At 45.7% G+C, this 23,327-nt stretch overlaps 1 protein-coding gene across 2 annotated transcripts in view; it reads right to left on the bottom strand.

The window, feature by feature from the left end:
* Nucleotides 1-23,327, bottom strand: part of wdr25 (WD repeat domain 25) — a 59,081-nt gene that overhangs the window by 9,124 nt on the left and 26,630 nt on the right. For both annotated transcript variants that reach the window (XM_033026513.1, XM_033026514.1), the window contains 4 exons: nucleotides 8,211-8,358; nucleotides 5,473-5,603; nucleotides 4,091-4,261; nucleotides 2,042-2,182 (listed from right to left, as the gene is read on the bottom strand). In XM_033026513.1, the coding sequence (XP_032882404.1) occupies nucleotides 2,042-2,182; nucleotides 4,091-4,261; nucleotides 5,473-5,603; nucleotides 8,211-8,358 (591 nt within the window). The remainder of the gene's footprint in view (nucleotides 1-2,041; nucleotides 2,183-4,090; nucleotides 4,262-5,472; nucleotides 5,604-8,210; nucleotides 8,359-23,327) is intronic.

The raw sequence follows: 23,327 nt of genomic DNA, 5'->3' as shown, positions 1-23,327 counted from the left end.
TAATTCTTTAGATGTAAATCTTTGCCGCTTTCCGACCCGGGGCTCCTCCTAGCCAAAGACCACACTCCGCGTACTTAATACGCTGGCACTGCCGCCACTATGCTATAAAATGAATTATTTGAAAAGTTGGATGATTGTGTAAACCAATGTATTACGGAGTTACCTGTTAAACATCCTACTAAATTACTAGTTCACTGCATCTCCAGTTGGATTTTATGGAGAAATCAGAAAGAGACCTTGTTGATAACGATAAATATTTCTGTTCAACATTTTGCTTTAGTAGTGGAATAATCTAACCTGACTGTCCTGGCAGACCCATTGTCTCTGCCTCTTCGGGTACTACCGAACTTATTTCCACATACCTCGACTCCATCCTATCCCCCCTGGTTAAATCCCTCCCTACCTATGTTCAAGGCACCTCACACGCTCTTTGTCTACTCCAGGACTTCCGTTTTCTAGGCCCCCATCCCCTCATCTTCATCATGGACGTCCAGTCACTCTACACCTCCATCCCCCACCAGGAGAGTCTTAAAGCCCTCCGTTTCTTCCTCGACCGCAGAACCAACCAATCCCCATCTACTGATACTCTCCTCCGCCCAGCGGAGCTGGTCCTTACCCTTAATAACTTTTTGTTTGACTCTTCCCATTTCCTCCAAATACAAGGCTACCCATGGGCACCCGCATGGGCCCCAGCTTTGCCCGCCTCTTTGTAGGGATCTTTATTCGAGACGTACCCTGGCCCTATCCCCGAACTCTACCTCCGCTACATCGACGACTGCATTGGTGCTACCTCCTGCACCCACACACAACTCACTGACTTCATCCACTTCACCACTAACTTCCATCCGGCACTCAAATACACCTGGACCATTTCCGACACTTCCCTACCATTGCTTGACCTCACTATCTCCAACGCAGGTGGTAGACTTCTGACCGACATCCACAATAAACCCACTGACTCCCATGGCTATCTGGACTACACGTCTTCCCACCATGCTTCCTGTAAGGACTCCATCCCCAACTCCCAATTCCTCCGTCTACGCCGCATCTGCACCCAGGATGAGGTATTCCAAACCAGGGCATCGGAGATGTCCTCATTCTTCAAGGAACGGGGGTTCCCCTCTTCTACTATAGATGAGGCTCTCACCAGGGTCTCTTGTATACCCCGTGACTCTGCTCTCACTGCCCATCTCCCACTCGATACAAGGGCAGAGTCCCCCTTGTCCTCACCCTCCACCCTACCAGCCGTCACATACAACAGATAATCCTCCAACATTTTCGCCACCTTCAACGTGATCCCACCACTGGCCACATCTTCCCATCTCCTCCCGTCTGCTTTCTGCAGAGACCGCTACCTCCGTAGCTCCCTGGTCAATTCGACCCTTCCCACCCAAACCACCCGCTCTCTCCTGGCACTTTCCCTTGCAACCGCAAGAAATGCTACACTTGTCGCTTTACCTCCCCCCTTGACTCCATCCAAGGACCCAAGCAGTCGTTCCAGGTGCGGCAGAGGTTCACCTGCACCCCCTCCAACCTCATCTATTGCATCCGCTGCTCTAGTAGTCAGCTGCTCTACATCGGTGAGACCAAGCTTGGCGATGGCTTCGCCCAACACCTCCGCTCGGTTCGCAATAACCAACCTGACCTCCTGGTGGCTCAGCACTTCAACTCCCCCTCCCATTCCAAATCCGACCTTTCTGTCCTGGGCCTCCTCCATGGCCAGAGTGAGCACCACCGGAAATTGGAGGAGCAGCACCTCATATTTCGCTTGGGCAGTTTGCACCCCAACATTGACTTCTCTAATTTCAGGTAGTCCCTACTTTCTCCTCCCCTTCTCCTGCAGCCCACTGTCTCCACCACTTCCTTTCTTCTTCCCCCCACCCCCCATCCTCACATCTGTCTGAAGAAGGGTCTCGACCTGAAACGGTGCCTATTTCCTTCACTCCATGGATGCTGCCTCACCCACTGAGTTTCTCCAGCATTTTTGTCTGTCTTCGATTTTCCAGCATCTGCAGTTCCTTCTTAAACAAACTAAAATTACCTTGTGCTCTTCATATCGTTTTGTTTTGTTCATCCTGTAAGGTCTTCGAGTAGAAAATAGCACAATGTAGTTGCCATTAGTTTGAGCAATAAATACAGGTTCTTTGGGATGGAGGGCCATGCATGGGATGGTGTATCTTTCCTGTTGGGAAGAAAGGAGGTAGAAGATAAATCCTGCTAAACTTCACACAGTGATGCCTCAAAATATTCCAACAATGAAATAGATAAAAACCTCAATGACAACTTCCTGCAGGTACACGGATAGGACAGGTTTAGAGGGATATGGGCCAAATTCAGGCAAGTGGGACTAGTGTAGATGGGCATGTTGGTCGGCGTGGGCATGTTGGCTTGTTATGGAAGGGCCTGTTATGATTCTATGACACTCTAACTTTATAATTTAAATGTTTTCAGCATGCAATCGGCAGCATACATCATTGCAATGCAAAAGGACACAAAGTGCTGAAGTAATTCAGCAGTTAGGCAGCATCTCTGAAGAAAATGGATAAGTGACAGCTTGAGTCAGGACCCTTCTTCAGACTGATTGTAGGGGGGTGGGGGTAGGAAGAAAGCTGGTAAAGGGGAGAGGCAGGATTGTTTATACAACAGGTGGCGCAGCGTTAGAGTTGCTGCCTTACAGCGCTTGCAGCGCCGCAGACCCAGGGTTCGATGCCGACCACAGGTGCTGTCTGTACGGAGTTTGTACGTTCTCCCCGTGACCTGCGTGAATTTTCTCTGAGATCTTCGGTTTCCACCCACACTCAAAAGACGTACAGGTTTGTAGGTTAATTGGCTTGGTAAATGTAAAAAATGTCCCTAGTGTGTGTAGGATAGTGTTAATGTGCGGGGATCGCTGGTTGGCGCAGACCCGGTGGGCCGATGGGCCTGTTTCGGCCCTGTATCTCTAAACTAAACTAAAATTGCTATCATGCCTACTCACACTGCCTCAGTCTCGATTGAATGGCAGCAGTTATGCATTTTGATATCTAGACGTTCACAGACCAAGTATTTAATTATTAGTTAATGTGCAAAATACGCAATGTATTGAAACTTACAGCAAGAGGATGATGAGTTTTTGTTTTCACAGCAAGCTCCGTAAAACATCTAGCCAATGACTGGACAACTTACTCTCATTGAGATGTTATTTTGGTGACAAAACCCAGGTTACTTCTCTTCCTCCCAGTAAGAATCTGTGATCCCATGTAGTACCAGAAGAACATATTACTGAACCTCTGCATTGTTTAGTTTACAAAAAGACTGAATAAAATGAGAAAAATGTTGCTATAACATAGAAAGCGGTTATTAGGCAATTAAAAAGGTCATTACACTTTCTGAACTCCAAGTATACTTACAGTGTGATTGAACTGAACACAATTGACACTTTTCTCAATACTTAACTGAAAATATGCATCAGTCAAACTTAGGAAAGACACAGAGTGTTGGAATAACTCAGCAGGTCAGGCAGCATGCCTGAGAATATGGATAGGTGATGTTTTGGGTTAGGACCCTACTTCAGGATCAATATGTCCACTTATAATGGCTGGCACTGAGTCTGTGACTTAAGAAGGGTCCCGGCCCGAAACGTCACATATCCATGTTCTCCAGAGATGCTGCCTGACCCACTGAGTTACTCCAGCACTTTGTGAAACATCACCTATCCATGTTCTCCACAGATGCTGCCTGACCCACCGAGTTACTCTAGCTCTCTGTGAAATATCACCTATCCATGTTCTCCACAGATGCTGCCTGACCCACTGAGTTACTCCAGCACTCTGTGAAACGTCATCTATCCATGTTCTCCAGAGATGCTGCCTGACCTGCTGAGTTACTCCAGCACTCAGTGAAACGTCACCTATCCATGTTCTCCACAGATGCTGGCATCCTACTTACATAGGATTACATACTACATAGGATCAGCCATGATCATATTGAATGGCGGTGCAGGCTCGAAGGGCCGAATGGCCTACTCCTGCACCTATTTTCTATGTTTCTATGCTGCCTTTGTGTCTCTCCAGCAGCTGCAATTCCTTTTTCCTCTATCTGTCAAACTCACATGGAATATTTGATTGGATATTTTTGCAGAAGTCTGGAAATCCCAGGCGATGATCGTGCGATCTGCTGAGTCTCTGCTGACAGCATCTGTACTGGTAAGAAACTCATTTCCTCCTGGAAGAAAGAGAACGTCGAGGGTTTGCTGTATCCCTGCACTGTATTCATTCACCACCTGGAATACAATAGAAATACTATTTAGTTTTGTTTAGAGATACAGCACACAAACAGGCCCTTCGGCCCACCGAGACAGCACCGGCCAGCGATCCCCGCACATTAACACTAGCCTACACACACCAGGGACAATTTACACTTATACCAAGCCAATTAACCTACAAACCTGTACGTCTTCAGAATGTAGGTCACAGGGAGAACATACAAACTCCGGAACGGACAGCACCCATAGTCGGGATCGAACCTGGGTCTCGTGAGCTGCCAGCACTGTAAGGCAGCAACTCTACCGCTGCGCCACTGTGCTAGCTACCCTGTGACAAAGATGTCTTTTTCTATTTTCCCCAGACACAAGATAACTTTTGGTAAAATGCTCTCGCTTTGCATGGAATTACCACAATTTTTGAAAGATATGCTGTTATAATATGGATCACCTCACACTCAACTGAATCAAATGCCAATTTCCAAATGTAAAGCACTAGATGAGGAACTAGTCTATTAATTAACATTGGGACAAAATAAACTGCAGGTGCTAGAATCTTGAGCAAAAAAACAAAAGTGCTGGAGGAACTCAACGGGTCAGGCAGCATCTGTGGCCATGTCAAGTCACATTTATTTATATAACACATTTAAAAAACAACTCTCGTTGGCAAAGTGCTTTACATTGTGGGAATGAACTGACAATGTTTCAGGTTGGGATCATTGTTTTTTTTAATGAATTAACATTGCAAACTGAATTATATTCATCATGGCAGAAAGGCCGAAAAATATTAGCATACAACCCAGCGTTGAATGTTGACATTAACGTTGACTTCTCTAATTTTAAGTAACTTCCACTCTCACTCTCCTCTACCTCCCCCCTCCCACCTATTCGTTTAACCAGTTCCTCAGCTCTCCACATTATATCTCTCGAGTTCGCATCTTCCTTGGCCAACAAGGGGACCACCAGGGAACCACCTTGCCCGAGGTAATTTGTGGCCAGCCCTGTTTGCTCCTTTGTTTCAATCTTTGGTATAAACCAGCATCTGCAGGCCTTTCTACATTCCGAAAAATGCTAGCTATGACTATTTTGGGTGATAAATAACTGTTATTGCACCTTGAAAAGTCTTAATGCCTTTCTTATTTATATTGCTGTTCTGATAAAAAATTAAATCCAGTGTAGCTGATTCAACATACTTCAGAGCAGAATATCTATGTGACACAGTATTACCAAACCTTGCAGCTTCTTGTGTCCCAGGCTTTCACTGTCGAGCTGAACCCTCCACACAAGAAGACATTTTCATTGGTAGGACTGAATGCCAAGCAGGTGATTTGAAAGTCATTATGAACAGTGATGATTTGTTTACCTGAGTTGACAAAAGAGAGATTTTAAGTAAGTTACTTACAAATCTGTCTGATTTGACATTCCAGTTTTGCTGTTTTGAAACCGCAGATAATACAACTTCTCTATCAATGCCCCAGAGAGTCTACTAGTTTAGAGATACAGTGCGGATACAGATCCTTCGGCCTAATTAAAGGCTGGTAGTAAAGGTAGTAAAAAGTAATAAAGTTTCAGAGTTAATACGATTCCCAATGTTCTCTCCATTATGTCACCCTCACATTATTTGCAATTCAAAACATTTTAAATTGTAACTAAGAGGTTCCCAAGCAGTCCTTCCAAGTTAGACAGTACTTCTCCTCTAACTCCATCTACTGCATCCGGTCTTTCCGGTGTGGGCTCCTGTATGTTGGCAAGGCCAAGTGTACACTCGGAAACCATCTTGTTGAACACTAGAACTCGGTCCACCAAGGCCTACGGGATCTCCCGGTTGCTAACCATTTTCATTCCGCTTCCCTTTCCCATACTACCTGAAACGTCACCCATTCCTTATCTCCAGAGATGCTGCCTGTCCCGCTGAGTTACTCCAGCTTTTTGTGTCTATCTTTAGTGTAAATCAGCAACTGCAGTTCCTTCCTACCCAATGCAGGCCTTTCTGTCCTGAGCCTCCTCCATTGCCAGGTTGAGGCTGTAAATATGCTCCTAAACCTTACCCCCCTTAGTCTAGTTCAGTAAAACACTGAGTCAAGCACTGGAACAACTAAACTTTATTTTTGAACGAACAACCAATCCCCCTATACTACACCTAAACCACTGCGGGTTCGATCCTTGTCTCTGCCTGGCCAAGCCCTTCAGCCTCGTGCAAGCAGACACTACCAAAAGGTCACGCAGTCCCAAGCGCCTTTCCAGAAGATCGACACCGATCCAAATGGGAGCTATTTAGGTCAACAAACCCTGAGGGGCCGAACTACATTGGGGTGGTTCCCCTTACAAACCAATCACACATATCGATTACGTTAAAGTATTATTGACAGTCCCCCACCAACTTACAAAGAGTCCCAAGACAAGATTTCTACAGAAGCTTCTGGAAGTAAGTCAATTAATCAAATAACGCAACATTCTCCCGGGTAATGTAAACAATTTAAACAAGGCTTCACACTTCAGCCAATCCTCAAACCGCAGTAAAAACACTTTGCAACATTATTAACACTATTTACAATTCCTTTGCAGCAATGCATTTAAGTTTCTTTGCAAAGTCCTCATACATATTTATTATTAGGAGGACATCTGGATCTTTTCCCATCCTGTATATCAATCTAGGGCTCAGACTGGCTGGCGCCATTCACAGCCTGTAATTTTCCACAGACAAAGGTTAAGCAAATCTTACAGAATGCAGGGGCCTCCATTTTATCGTGTCTTTAATTTGGTCAATATTAAGAAAGCTAGACACAAACAGGCAGTACCTCATATTCCACGTGTCTTTTTAACCATTTCTTTGTTTTTTTTGTTCTGATGGCAGGGCATTGATAACAGTAAGTCATTCTCTCTCTACAGAGGCTATCTGCTTCCAGCATTATCTTTTCTTGTTTTTTTTTTCTTTTTTTTTCTTTTTATTTGAATTTCACATCAATTTGCATACATACAATGATAACAGACAGTGACACTCAAAGGATAATTGTGCAACAGTATGTAAGCGGCCCTCAAAGCCCTTACCCTTACCCACCTTCAACCCACCCGAATCAGGTCGGAACCAAACGGGGACAAACAACACTCACATACATACACATACACACAAATACGTAGAGATAAACAAAACAAAATGTACTGGGGGAAAAAAATAAAAAAAAATAATATTTTCTTATTCCTGATACCTTATTTAAAAGCTGGCAACATTAGTTGCTTGAACTGCAAGTGACCAAGAACACTCTTCCTCGGCTAGCCATTGTTAAAAAGACAGTCCATGTCATAATCCACATGCCTGAAGGAAATTGTGGGAATATGACCCTGAAATGGAACTGCCCCTTCACAGTAACATTGAGAAAGTCCCCAAGCTGATGAAACCTGTCAGACCCAGGCAAATCATAAATCTCAGAAGTCACAAATAGAAACAGTTTCAAACTTCCAAAATTTAAGTATTAATTTTTTCACTGTAATCAAGAAAGTGTCTCTGGCTTATCGTAAACTTTGTGGTATGTTCTGATTATCCTAAGATTATTAATTTTGGATCTGGGTCCAGTTGATTATCGATATGCATGTGTGTGTGTATCTATACATATATATAGGCACACACATACATACATGCACATGTATATATATGTGTGTGTGTGTGTGTGTGTGTGTGTGTGTGTGCGTGTGTGTGTGTACGTGTGTGTGTGTATATATATATGTGTGTGTAGATATATACACATACACACACACACTGACATTTTTCTTGTTTATTATATTATTTACAGTACTATTTTTATATATTCTGTTGTGCTGCTGCAAGTAAGAATGTCATTGTTCTGTCTGGGACATATGACAGTAAAACACTCTCGACTTACACTTACTGTAATAATTTGTTTAATTGCAACCATATCTAAAATTAACACAAAAATAGCTGAAAATTAGAAAAAGAACAGTGACATTGCTGCACCTGTTTCAATGTCCGTGAGATGGAGCATAGAATCAAAGCCTCCACTGAGAATGTGCCTTCCACAAGAAGACCACTGAGCATCTCGAACTGCCCCAGAGTGGCACAAGTAACTCTTTAAGCACCTGCCTGTTTCAACAGCATCCCATACCTGTATCAATGACAAACAAGATGATTAGAAACGGCATTTATATGAAGATAAATCTAATCGATGTAAATCTGATGAAGTAATTGCAATTATAGCTCCAGATTGTCTGAAAAAAAAAAACTCCTTTAGTTGATGCAATAGAATTGATGCTTTACAGCGCCAGAGACCTGGGTTCGATTCTGACTACGGGTGCTTGTCTCCCAGCATGGGTTTCCTCCAACACTCCAAAGACATACAGGTTTGTAGGTTGATTTGGCTTTGGTTTTTAAAAAAATTGTAAATTGTCCGTGGTGTGTAGAATAGTGCAGCGTACGGCTGGTCACTGGTCGGCGCAGACGGTGGGCCTGTTTCTGCACTGTATCTCTAAATCTAAACTACTATCGTAATACGCTTGGGCAGCTTACAGCACACTGGTATATATATTTCTCTAACTTCAAGTGTAACGCCGGCATTCCCTCTCTCTCTATCCCTCCCCCACCCAAGTCGCACCAGCTTCTCGTTTTCACCCAACAACAGCTAACAATGGCTTGTAATTCCCTTATCATTGTTACTTTTTTGCATATCTTTCTTTAATTGTCCTTTATCTCTCTACATCATCGTCTATATCTCTCGTTTCCCTTATCCCTGACCAGTCTGAAGAAGGGTCTCGACCCGAAATGTCACCCAGCTCTTTCTCTCCAATGATGCTGCCTGTCCCGCTGAATTACTCCAGCTTTCTGTGTCTATATAAAGTAATACTGAATCTTTACTGTTTTCAAAGATACTATTGCTGTGTTTGGGTATGGAGAGAGTAGAGCAGGGAACTGATGGTTAATGAGCAGGAAGTGTTGTTTCCAATTTGTACTGATTAAGGTCTGCTGATGAGGAAGTGAAGGATCCAGTTACATTGGGACCAGCAGAGACTCACTTCCCCGAGTCTGCTTATAAGTTTTGAGGGAATGGTGTGGTTGAAGATATAGTCGATGTACAACAGTCTGACATAGGTGTCCCTGTTACTCAAGTGATCCAGTGCAGAGTGGAAAACCAGCAAGATGGTATCCCCTGTCAATCTGTTGTGGTATAGGCGAATTGGAGTGGGTCCGGGTCCTTATTAAAGCAAGAGTTGATATACATCACAACCAAACACTCGAAGCACTTAATCACAACGGATGTAAGTGCCATCGATGCGTGTGCCAGCCACAGAGGCATAGTTACACAAAGGCATAATATTCAATGAGAGAGTCAGATTCAGATTATTCTGTGTATGGAATGAAATCATAGTCAAGGCAGAGAATAAGAAAAATATCAGTTTGCAGAATGTTTCAGGTTGGAAGGGCCACGGCTGATCAAATAGATCCTTCTCTCACCACCGGTTCGATGCATCTACAGAGTCTATCAAATACCGTTCCTCTTTCACTTCAAAGCCATTCTCAACCAACTGGCACAGCTGAGCATATGGATGAACATCATTTTCTGCTCAACGAAGAGCTAAGTTTCAATAATACAGCAATAATACAGATGTTTAAAACATTTTGCCTTGAATAAATTGTAAAATAGAAAAACTCTTTAGATTTACCTTTAAATATTATGTAGGAAGGAGCTGCAGATGCTGGTTTACACCGAAGATAGACACAAAATGCTGGAGTAACTGAGTTCTCTATGTTTATGAGATATATTGTTCCTCTCAGAAATGTAAATTTGCCTTTTAATTAATGATCACATCAAATCAGAGTTTGAGTCAATCTGTCATAGAATCATAAAGGGATATAGCATTTGACCCAAGTTGTCCATCCTGACCAAGTTGGCATTCTGGGCCAGTGCCATTTACCTGCATTTGGCTAAAACCTTCCAATCCAAATATCTGTCCAAATGTCTTTTGAAAATCGCAATTGTATCTGCATCTATAGCTTCCTCTGGCAGCTCATTCCAGATACGGACTACCCTCAGAGTGAAGAAATTGTCACTGAGGACCTTCTTAAATCTCTCGTCACTCACCCTCAGCCTGTGCCCTCTAGTTTTAAAATCCTCTACCCTGGGATAAAGATTGTGCACATTCACTTTATCCGTGCTCGTCATGATTTTATGCGCTTCAATAAGGCCACTCCTCAGCCTCCTGTGCTCAAAGAAAAACATTCCAGCCTATCCCTGTAACTCAAGCTCCAAGCCTAGGTAACATTCTGGCGAAGCTGATTTGCCCCCTCTGCACAGTTCACCACGTGTGGTCTCGCCAATGATTTGTACAGCGGTATCATGATGTCCCATTTTTGTACTCAGTACCCTTCCCAATGAAGGCAAGCATGCCTTCTTCACCACCTTGCCCACCTGACACATCACATTCAGGCCATTTTCACCATGCACATGTACTCTCAGATCTCTCTCTTCTCCAACACTCTGCAGGGCTCGACCATTTACTGTGCAAGTCCTGCCCTGGTCAGATACACCAAAGTGCAACACCTCACGCTTGTCAGAGTTGTAGATTGGTCACTTTACTTATTAACCAATGTAATGCTTTGTTATCATAAGCTCCGCCAACTACGACAGGGCTCAAAATTAGTGGTTGCCCGGGTGCCACTGACCACCCAAAGTGCCGCCGGGCAACCTAAACACCGAGTCATTTTGCCCGGCTTGGCACACAGATACTGGTTGATACCGAAGATAGACACAAATAACTGGAGTAACTCAGCGGGTCAGGCAGCATCTCTGGAGAAAAGGAACGTGACGTTTTTTGTCGGCGATGGCTGTAATGCGTGGGAAAGATACTAGGTGCGTGATGACGGAGGGTCGGAGCGAATGACGGGCATCGAACAGCAGCAGCCGCGACAGCGGCTCCACTGCCTCGTCCTCCCGCACCCCGCCCGCCCTGTTAGCGGCCGCTGCCTGCCACTCCACCAACGGCGCTTTCAAAACAAACCCTCCTGCACACCGAGGCTGGGAGGAGGGAGGGAGGGAGTGAGGGGGAGCCCCCCTTCCGCCGTCTGAAGCGTCTGCACCACTCGTCCCCGCACCTTCATGTTGGTTGGCGGAGGAGGGGAGGCGGTGGCGAGGAGGTCCCAACTGCCTCCCCCTTTGGCGGTGGCACTTGGCGATAGACAGGCAGGGGCGGCAGGGGGGACACGTCCCCCCCTGTTTTGAGAGGTCGCCATCAGAGAGCCCCCCCCCCCACGCCCGGGGGTGGCCAGAGACGTCGGGAGTCAGATGGGCGCGGTGCCCCCAGGCCCACAGCCAGCGCAGAGAAGCAGCGCTGAACCCAGCTCAACTCTGCCTGTCCCGCCAGGTTATCCCTGCCTGGACTTACAGGAAATATGTCATCAGTCCAGGCATGACCAGGCGAGACAGGCAGAGTTGAGCTGCATTTAGCGCTGGATTGAGCCTCCGAAGGGGTGTGTGTGTGTGTGTGTGTGTGTGTGTGTGTGTGTGTGTGTGTGTGTGTGTGTGTGTGTGTGCGTGCGCGTGTGCGTGCGCGTCCCCCCGGTCCCCTCCATATTTTAATAGCAATTTCCGTGCCTGCAGCGATGATGCCGGTGTTGTCCGAGGAGCGCTGACCTTCCTTCCCACCTCCTCTGCCCCTTCCTCTCTCTCTCTCTCTCTTTCTCTTGTACGCCCCCCTCCACCCCTTCATCCTGCACTGCTCTCCCATCCATCCTGCACAGATCCCCCCCATTCAACATCACTGTCATCCCCCGTGCTCTCCCCTCACAATTTTACCTACTCCAACCAACATGCACTAATTCCCCTGCCTCAATCCATCCATTCTGCACCGATTGCCTTCTCAACCCCCCCAGGTTTTACTTCTACAGTCAGTCATATACATCACAGATTTGGTCAAGAGATATTTCAGTTGAAATTTTAACGTTAATTCTGAAGTGGGAATGATAGAAGCAGCGTTTATCAACGATTTTTTTTAAATTTGTATCTTCATTGATGTTCGCAACACATACATCTAATCTGAATGTCCGTTAATGTGGCGTCTTGACTCCTTTAAACATATTACCAAAAGAACATTTGCTGCAGTTATGTCCTTTGGCCATCTCTTGTTAGTTAGTGTTTAAGAAGGAACTGCAGATGCTGGAAAATCGAAGGTACACAAAACACAGTCTGAAGAAGGGTTTCGGCCCGAAACGTTGCCTATTTCCTTCGCTCCATAGATGCTGCTGCACCCGCTGAGTTTCTCCAGCATTTTTGTGTACCTTGTTAGTTAGTGTAATGTTTAACCTGTCAGATGGGTATAGTCAGTTTTAACAGCTATTATCATAAAATGCCTTTAGAAAATTCCTTGCAACTTATATTATTTTGTTGTGGATAAATTATGTGGGAAGCGAGAGTTTCTGTACCAATAGCAATAACGACCCATGCTATGGCCATGTCATGGTAATTTCCGGCCCTTCACAGAAAACATGCTTGCATCAATCCGTTTTGAGCATGGTTAAGGGGTTGGACAGGCTAGATGCAGGAAGATTGTTCCCGATGTTGGGGAAGTCCAGGACAAGGGGTCACAGCTTAAGGATAAGGGGGAAATCCTTTAGGACCGAGATGAGAAGAAACTTTTTCACACAGAGAGTGGTGAATCTCTGGAACTCTCTGCCACAGAGGGTAGTTGAGGCCAGTTCATTGGCTATATTTAAGAGGGAGTTAGATGTGGCCCTTGTGGCTAAAGGGATCAGGGGGTATGGAGAGAAGGCAGGTACGGGATACTGAGTTGGATGATCAGCCATGATCATATTGAATGGCGGTGCAGGCTCGAAGGGCCGAATGGCCTACTCCTGCACCTATTTTCTATGTATCTATGTAAGCATATATGTTATCATGGTCCAGGATTTATTGACACAAGTTGATCATACGTTGAATAATCCAACCACATTTTTGTTTGGAAGTGGAAAGAAATAATAGAAATTGCATTAATTGCAATGTGTAAAAAGAGTTGAGATACTGTATTATAATTTTGCTGCATGTCATTGTGGGATATATCATGTCTTGATTGGTGAATATGTTTAGTTTGTGACTTTATTTGAAGCAGAAATAATACGTGTATGCTTCATTGAGCATAATTCCGACTGGTAACTACGCACTTCGTCCGAGCACATTATCGCACGCGTCATGCAAGCCAACCTAAAAAGCTGCCAAGGTTGCCCGGCTGGCAACAGGGAAAAAAAGTTACGCGAGTCCTGCTACCACACTATTCATATCATCGCAACCCGTCAATGCTGCTATACAGTTGAAGCAACATGCTGTAGTGTATTATATGAGTTACTCAATAAATACAGTTGTATCAGATTAGTGGGTATGTCTGATCTACTCAACAAGAGTTAAATTCCATTTGCCGTTCTTTGGCCCACCTTCCCAACTAACCTAGATCCTGTTGTAAACGTAGATATCTGATGTGTAATAACTTGAATGAAATTACTGCCGATATCATCCAATTTCTGCTTGTTAGGCGCTTCCCCCTCCTGGTGAATGCTATGTACTAACCTTTCTCTGTTTCTCTCCCAAGTACAGGCCTCGTGGCTGTGAGTCTGGAATCGAGGGGTTAAAGGCTCCTGTACCCGATTGGCCAAGCTGCGTCAGGTGACGGGTGACTCATCTGAAGTATAAATACCAGAGCTTCCCAGGATTCTCCTCTCTTCGTCGTAGACTCTGACTGATGAGCAGACTGTTGGTGGGGGGCCGAGGAAGCCTGACCACATGGCATAGAACTTTGTGTATTTTCACCATTCCTTGTTAACAGATATTGAGTTGGGACGGATAAGGGCTGACCTTAGAGTTTTCGTGTATTTTGGTTTCAGGGTTGTATCTCTTTGGGCAGGTTTTGGAATCTCCGGTTCGACGGCCCATGGCGTGGCTGGCTGGAGCATTGTTAAATTGTTTGTCGGTTTATCCATATCCCTGACTGGGTTGTTTAAATCAGGTTTGAGTTTTGTGTTCCAATGAATAATTAAAACTGTTTTTTTTAACCTGAACCTGGTTTTTGACTTGTGTTACGTGGCTCTGAAGTACTTGCATTCGGGAGTCGTAACACTGCTGGATATTACAACTCTTGGCTTGTACTCCAGTAACAAATTTATTTACAACCTGGATTTTCTACCTGGAGAAAGAATGTGAAAATTAGATGCTTAAATGATCACGGTAAACCACCTTTTAATAATTCCTTCAGCGTAAGATTAAGGGTGAAATGCCTGTGACAATCTATACCAGCAAGTGACGAATGAATGGAATATGCTTCATGGTATGGTGAACATCGTACACATTCTAAAATAACCTGGCAAATGTAAAGTACAGAACATGAACTGGCTCTAGAACTCAACTACAGACAGAACTACATTTTCATTGTGGCCACTCGCAGAAGCCCATCCTCACCAGCTCAGTTCATTTAGTTTTTAGTTTAGTTTAGTTTAGGGATAGAGTGGGTAAACAGGCCCTTCGGCCCCCCGTGTCCGCACCGACCAGAGATCCATGCACATTGACACTATCCTACACACACTAGGGACAATTTTTACATTTATACCAAGCCAATTAACCTACAAACCTGTACGTCTTTGGAGAGTCGGTGGAAACCAAAGTTCTCGGAGAACTCTAAGAAAACCCATGCAGGTCACGGGGAGAACGTACAAACTCCATATAGACAAGCAGCCGTAGTCAGGATCGAACCCGGGTCTCAGGCGCTGAGTGCGCTGTAATGTAGCAACTCTACTGATTTTCTCTGATGATCATATGACTGTACCATTAATTACACATCACCAATCTAAATTCATTGCAAAGCCATACACAAATTTAACAAAAGGAAAATCTTTGAGATAGAATGATCATCTGAGCTGAGCTACTGTGTGCTTTTCACTTCTGGCGACAATCTCACTTGATGTGAAGGGTACTTGATGGTAGCACAAACCAATTGTCATATTGTAGGTTCAGTTTACACAAGAGCAGTTTTTGATTGGCACAAGAGGGCACTGAATTGGTTCTGAACATCAATCAGTTCAAAAGGACCTCAACATTGCAAATATCTGCACTCACTTTGTTGTTTTGCTTATTTAAAATCAAAGACCTCGACAGTCACTGGTTACTTGGGGTTTTCTGAGAGGGTACAGATCGAGAGAAGCAAAGATTCTAAAGCTGCTGGACTACATTCTGAGTTTTGTACAATAATAACAAACAGCGTTCATAGGCTCACAGCACTGCAATGATGGCAAATTGTGAACCTTGCTTGCTTAACCAAATTTATCTGAACCTTATTTTGTTGTTGCCGATAATTGTGTACTCAGCTAATTTAAAAAATACACAGCAATGAACAAATGTGACAAGTCAACAATTCATAATGGAAAGCCATATCATTGACTGATTTACCAGCTATTCATATATTCAACACAGTGATATTTTGTACCAATTACATAGTTACGTAGTCCAAAGATAACAATGGTTGTTTTTATGCACTTTTAATCAAACTGTATTGCAGTACTACATGTTGTAAAACACGTCAGAGAATCACACAGCTCAGAAACAGACCCTTTATGCCTCTGTCCCACTTAGGAAACCTGAACGGAAACCTCTGGAGACTTTGCACCCCACCCAAGGTTTCCCTGCGGTTCCCGGAGGTTTTTGTCAGTCTCCCTACCTGCTTCCACTACCTGCAACCTCTGGCAACCACCTGCAACCTCCGGGAACCGCAAGGAAACCTTGGGTGGGGCGCAAAGTCTCCAGAGGTTTCCGTTCAGGTTTCTTATGTGGGACGGGGCATTACTTCACCAAGTCCTTGCCATTACAAGTTTATTCCAATCCCATTTAGCAGCACCTGGTCTGTAACCTTCTGTGCCTTGTCTCGATATGTCTTAAAGAAGCAAATGGCCCTGCCTCCAGCCCCATCTCTGGTGTGAGTTCCAGATTCAAACCACCACAATCTTCTCAGACCAAACAGTCTTATTAGTGATGTCCACAAGTTTAAAAAAAAAATTGAATGCTGTGATTTCCTGCACTTTGTAGAGATAGGTCTTAATTTATTCGGCATTAAGCGCAGAATACTTAGTGGTGGGTTTATGAAATGAACTACCAGAAGTAGTTAAGTCAGATACATTAACATTTAAAAGCCGTTTGGACAGGTACATGGAAAGGTTTAGAGGGATATGGGCCAACTAGGACTAGCTAAGATTGGTCAGCATGGAAGTGCTGGGCTGAAGGGCCAGTTTCTGTGCTGAATGCCTCTATGACTATTATATTATTTACTTTACAGGCACCATTTTCAATTTAACAAGAGGTCACCTTTGCAACACTGAAGGAAATACATAACTAACTAGCTGTGAGATGAGGTACCCAACAAAATAACGTACATAAGGAATGATGAAGAGCATTATAAACACTGATGAAACACATGTTCTTACAGAGACAATAAAAGTCCTCTTCCCTGGGCAATCTTATTAACCAACGCAGCATTGGCAGGAATTAAGGGTTTTTGTCTTTTAAAATGTAAACAATTTCAGTCTCCAACAGTACCCAAGATAGACACAAAAAGCTGGAGTAACTCAGCGGGCCAGGCAGCAGCATCTCTGGAGAGAAGGAATAAGTGATGTTTCGGGTTGAGACCTCTTCTTCAGACAGTGTCCACACGTCTGACTTATATCACACTCAGTATAAAGCAATCGTGTTTACTGGAAGACTGAGCATTTTAGAGATTGTAGTTTCCGTTTGCATTTCTGCTAAAACAAAAGTCAAAGTCAAAGCCAAAGTCAATTTTATTCGCCACATGCACCCGAAGGTGCAGTGAAATGAATTTGCCAGCAGCGATACACTTAAAAAGAACACACAATACGCAACAGAATTGAACACAAACATCCACCACAGCATTCCTCACTGTGGTGGAAGGCAACAAATTTCAGTCAGTCTTCCTCCTTTGTTGATCCGTGGTTGAGGCCATGAACCCTCCGTAGACGCCGCTACAGATGTACAGGCCCTCTCGTCGGGATGATCAACCTCCGACGCCGGGACGGTCAAACACACTCCGCCCGAATCGTCACTTTCCTACCGGAGACCGCGGCTTCAGGATGTTATAGGCCGCAGGCCGGCGGTCGGAACTCTTCTCCGGCGATCCCCCGCAGACCACAGGCCCATGATGCCAAAGTCACCAGGCCAGCAATCGGAGCATTCCTCTCCGGCGACCCCCGGCAAGGGTTCGCCCTCTCCGCGATGGAAAAGTCCACACTGCGCCCGCTGCTGAGCTCTTGGGCCCGACTCCGGGAAAGGCCGCTCCAATCCATGGTGTTAGGCCGCGAGGGAGGCAACATGGTAAAAGTCTCCTCTCCGTGGAGGAGGCAACCGAAAGCGGTACCCCCCTTTCCCCCCACCACAACCCCCCACACAAGACACACCAAGAGACACCCAAATTACCATTTAGACACAAAAAGTCAAAATAACAAACAAGCTGCTGGCAGGGCAGCCGACTCGCAGTGCCCCCACCGACCAAACTAATATGTTTTTTGTTGTATTTGTGCTGATGTACTAAACAAAACCGTAGTTGCATGTTACAGAATAATATACTTAAATGAAAATAAAGCGTACATGGATGACCCAAACAAATATCGAGCATACTCATCACCAACCATCAAAAGCTTTCCATTGTCCCCAAGACACCAAATCCAAAAACCATACGTCATTATCAATGGGTAGAGCCGCTGCCTCTCAGATCAGAGACCCGGGTTCAATCCCGACCTCGGATGCTGCCTGTGTGGAGTTTGCACATTCTGAGTGTGACTGCGTGCGTTTCCGCCGGGCCATCGGGTTTCCTCACACATCCCAAAGACATGTGACTTTGCAGGTTAATCAGCCTCTGTAAATTGCCCCCAGTATGTAGGGAGTGGGTGAGAAACTGGGATAACATCGTTTGGATTGAACTAGAACTAGTGCACGGGTTATCGATGGTCAGCATGTATTCTGTAGGCCAAAGGACCTGTTACCATGCTGCATCTCTAAACACTAAACATTATCAAATATTGTACTCTTCGATTTGTTAAGACGCTACTGGACTAGCAACTGGACTAGCATGCTAACTTGAGAATGTTGCTGAAGGCACCTCTTGCAAATGGCTTCATCCAATATGTTATAATTTGTGGATTTATGAACTTAATATTGACATGCTTCATTTCAGTTGATAATAAGATAAATGTTGCCCTTGTAGATTATACAAGCCATCATTTTGCATGCGTATATCGTGCCTAGATATTACATATTAACGAAATTATACAAAATCAAAACAGTGCAAATAATAAGGCATAATTGTACCTTGAAATGACACAGTTTTCTTGCCTGTTTACTCTTAATTTCTTGCAGGGTCTTCCCCACTCACACTCACAGGGAACCCCTCACTAGTCACACTCACAGGGACCCCCCCTTACATTTGCTCACACTCACAGGGTCCCCCTCACTGCTCACACTCACAGGAAACCCCCCACCCTTGCTCAGTCACAGGGATCCCCCTCACTGCTCACACTCACAGGGACCTCCCCTTACCTGTGCTCACTCACAAGGGACCCCCTAACTGCTCACACACAAAACCCCTCACCTTTGCCCACTCACAGGGACCCCCTCACTGCTCACACTCACAGGAAATCAGCAGATCCGCAGTGAAATCGCATGCCTGAAGACAGAAAACTATTGCTCATAAAATAATGTTCTATTTTACCCAAGATATCGTAAATATAATTCAATTTCTAACCCTACTTGTTTCCATTTTGCATTTGAATACAGCTCGTTGAAACATCGACATTAAAAGGCTGATAAAATTGTACAGTGCTGTTGATACCATCTTCATTAAATGATGCTCAAATAAAACGAATGGAGGGCAGAGCACAACAGATAATGGAAACTTTTTTACATCTCCGACCCCGTGCAGTTTAGTGGTAGAAGACCAGTTTTCTAAAATCACTAGCGGTTGAATTATTTTTTTAAACAAGGGATGAATCTTCCGGATATAAGAGAATTAGTTAATAATTTAATCTCTGGACTGTTAATGTGACACCTCAATTGATAGCCCAGTCCCCTAGATACTATTTTATAAACCTAACCAAAACGTCACAACATCCGCAGATTAATCAAGAAGCAGGATGCTACACAAACACATACTTGTGTTGGACATTGGTTGCAGATCTCATCGATTTTTGTAGCATCATGACAAAGAAGGGGAAGATAACCAGCCTGTGATTACCAGCACCATTCTCCTTTGCCGAGTGAATCAGTATCCTTGCATGTTTAATGCCAGCTGAAAAAAACACCATTACAGGTAGAAACAAAGAACTGTGGATGCTGGTGATCAAAAAGGATGCAAAATGCTGGAGTAACTCAGCGAGTCAGGCAGCATCCCTGGAGAACATTCTACCAATGTCCACCATCTGCCAATCAAACCTCCCTCATCTGCATCCCAGGAATGAGTAGGTTAACCTATGACGACCGTTTCTCGACACTGGGCTTGTACTCGCTGGAGTTTAGAAAAATGAGGGGGGGATGTACATTGAAATGTACAGAATAGTGAAAGGCTTGGATAGAGTGGATGTTTCCACTAGTGTGAGAGTCTTGGACTAGAGGTCATAGCCTCAGAATTAAAGGACGTTCATTTAGGAAGGAGATGAGGAGGAATTTCTTTTGTCAGAGGGTGGTGAATCTGTGGAATTCTTTGCCACTGAAGTCTGTGGTGGCCAAGTCATTGGATATTTTTAAGGCAGAGATAGACAGATTCTTGATCAGGGGTTATGGGGAGAAGGCAGATCAGCGGATGTTGACCGTGAGGGGGGGATGGGGAAGACAATGATCCGGCGTAGGGGGGGGGGGGGCGCCATGAGGAACGGTGGGAGAACAAATGGGGACCCAGTGTTGAGGTGAGGGGGGGGGGGTGGGTCACTCTAGTTTAGAATCCTCTGCCATGGAGATAAGTCTGCGTTTGTTCGTTTGTTTGTTCGTTTGTTCCGGTGAAGGGGCTGAGCACACGGCAACCAGACAACATCGCTTGTCTTTTTCTTTTTGCTTTCACTTTTAATTTCAAGTTTTATTGAATCTTATCGTAGGCAGAAGAATGGGATGAGGAGGGCGATAGATCAGCCATGATTGAATGGTGGAGTAGACTTGATGGGTTGAATGGCCTTATTCTGTTCCTATCACTTATGACCTTATCCACCTATCACTTGCCAAGCAATGTCCTGCCCCTACATCTTCCAGTTCCCCCCCCCCTCCAGACAGTCAATCTGAAGAAGGGTCCTGACCTGAAATGTTGCCCTTCCATTCCCTCCACAGATGCTGCCTGACCCACTGCGTTATTCCAATATTCTGCATTATTCCAAGTTTCCCGCATCTGCAGTTCCGTAAGTCCGCCTCGCAGAATATGTCTTCTCATAGTCCACCTTCCTCTGGGTTCATGTTTCTCTCCAGATCTGGGTTGGAATATAGTCTGAAATGATGTTTAAAATCTTCCTCAGAAAGAGGACAACTGAATAATGACAAACATATACTACTTTCAAAGTTCAAACTTTTTTTATTTTCTTACTAGACTAAGTGGGACCCGTTGGGTCCCTGTCACAAGGGAGGCCTGCTCCCCCAACGCAACCCATTTCCCAATGCAATATTCCACCACTCACCCGTTCCCCCAATGCAACCCGTCCCCCCAACGCAATATTGCACCACTCACGCATAGCCCCCAACTGCGCAGACACGGCTCATTTTCCCTCATCCCCCAGCACCCCCTCCCCCTCTTTCCTCTCCTCCTCCCCTCCCTCACCTTTCCCCTACCCTCAGTCACTCCCTCCATAAACCCTCTCCCCACCCTACCCACCCACTCCCTATCCCCTACTCCTCACCTCCCTTATCCCCCCCACTATCCCTCCTGACCTCCCCCAGTGCCCTCCTCTCCCTCTATTCCCCTCTCCCTACCTCCCCCACTCCCACCCTGCTCTCCCTCTATTCCCCCTCCTCCCCCACTCTCCTCACCTCCCCCACTTTCCCCCTCCCTACCCCTTCCTCTCCCTCAATCCCCCCACCCTCCCTCCTCACCTCCTCAGGATCTTTCCCCTCCTCCTCCCCTCCCCCAATCCCTTCCTCACCTCTCCCTCCCTCTCCTTTCCCCTACCCTCAGTCACTTCCGCCTTCCCTCCATCCATAGAGCAGTATCTGCAGTTCCTTCCTCCACAGGTCATTCATTGTTAGCTGTGGTTTCGATCCCGTTGACTTGACGATTGGACCTGTTTGCATCGTGTATGTGTGTGTTTGAGTTACTCAAACTCCGCGCAAACTGCTCGGCCACCCTGCAACCTGACTCTTCCTCCCTCTGCCCACTCCGTCTCAGCCGCCGCTCGGCCCGTCCCCGTCCTGTCCGACCGCTGGGGGAGGGGGGTGTGGGAGGGGGGGAGGGATGGGTGTGGGGGAGGGGGTGTGTGAGGGAGGGTGTGTGTGTGGGGGATGGAGGTTGTGTGGAGGAGGGGGGGGATGTGTGGGGAAGGGGAGGGGGGTGTGTGTGTGGGGCAGTTGGGTTGTGGGAGTAGGGGAGGGGGGTATGTGGGAGGGTGGTGTGTGGGCTCAGCGGCTTCGGCTCCGACTGCACTCATCGGCTCCAAGACCCGGCGCCTGTCCCACTCAGTGGCTCCCAGCCCCAGCTGCACTCATCGGCACCCGGCTCGTGGTGGTGGTCGCCCCCCCTGCCAGCGAACACAGCAGCCCCCGCCCACGAACACAGCAGCCCCCACCCGCGAACACAGCAGTCCCCGCCCACGAACATAGCAGCTCCCGCCCATGAACATAGCAGCTCCCGCCTGCGAACACAGCAGCCCCCGCCCACGAACATAGCAGCTCCCGCCTGCGAACACAGCAGCCCCCGCCTGCGAACACAGCAGCCCCCACCCACGAACACAGCAGCCCCCGCCTGCGAACACAGCAGCCCCCACCCACGAACATAGCAGCTCCCGCCCGCGAACACAGCAGCCCCCGCCCACGAACATAGCAGCCCCCACCCGCGAACACAGCAGCCCCCTCTGGGGAAAACAGCAGCCCACAAACACCGGGGGGGTGTGTTCCCGGTCCCGGTCCCACTCCGACTTCATTCAGAGGCTTCCGGTTTAACTTGCTCTCTGCCCGCACACAGCTCACAGACTCAACCCCGCCTCCAGGACTTTATTCTCCGCGGGTGCCGGAAGGGGCGTTACCTTCATGGTGACTGACAGGCGAGAAGACCAATCTGCTGATCTCACAATTTTTTTAACATTCTTAACTTTTTTATTATTTCACCGATCGGAAAAAACCTTGGGGCGGTTGGAGGAGAGGAGGGCGGTGAGTAAGATGGTGAAAAAATTATTGCGATATAGGGTAGCGTTTTTTCTCAAATTTATTTACAACGTAGACAGGAAGTAGTCAAGATGAGACTTTTAGTAATATTATAGATATGACAAAGATACATCAAAGAGTTAACTTTACTGGTTCTTGAGAGCTCATTTAAAAAAAAGATCCTTAGCTGATAGAGCCAGATTTTCTGTTATTTTAATAATAGAACGGAACAAAAACAAAAATAGCTCACGATGTTTCTGGAAACAATAGTCACAATGGGTACAGCATAATTACCCGCAGTGCTGGAGTGTGCCTCATCAAGTGTTGTTTGCTTGCATTTGGACAATTGAATAAATATAGATGAATGTCAACATTACAACCCAAAAAAGTAGATGGATAATATAACCAATAATATAAGAGGGAGCTTTATGCATATTTATTTTTTTAATTTATCAAACATAACAAGCTGTAAGTAATGTATAGAGTAAAAACACAGTATTTTCTTAAGCAAAATTACCTTCAAAGGACTTCAAACCCTGCCTGATGTTAGACTTTAGAGATACAGCAGAGAAACAGGCCTTTAAGCCCACCGATCTAGAGCCAACCAGTGATCACACCGTACACTAGCACTATCCTACACTCTCGGGACAATTTACTGAAGCCAATTAACCTACAAACCGGAGATAGACACGAAATGCTGGAGTAACTCAGCCGGACAG

Source organism: Amblyraja radiata, chromosome 9 (genome assembly GCF_010909765.2).
Source record: "Amblyraja radiata isolate CabotCenter1 chromosome 9, sAmbRad1.1.pri, whole genome shotgun sequence".
In the NCBI taxonomy this organism is placed as follows: Eukaryota; Metazoa; Chordata; class Chondrichthyes; order Rajiformes; family Rajidae; genus Amblyraja; species Amblyraja radiata.
Note: the sequence above shows the minus strand (reverse complement) of the source record. Positions and strands in the feature narration are given on the sequence as shown.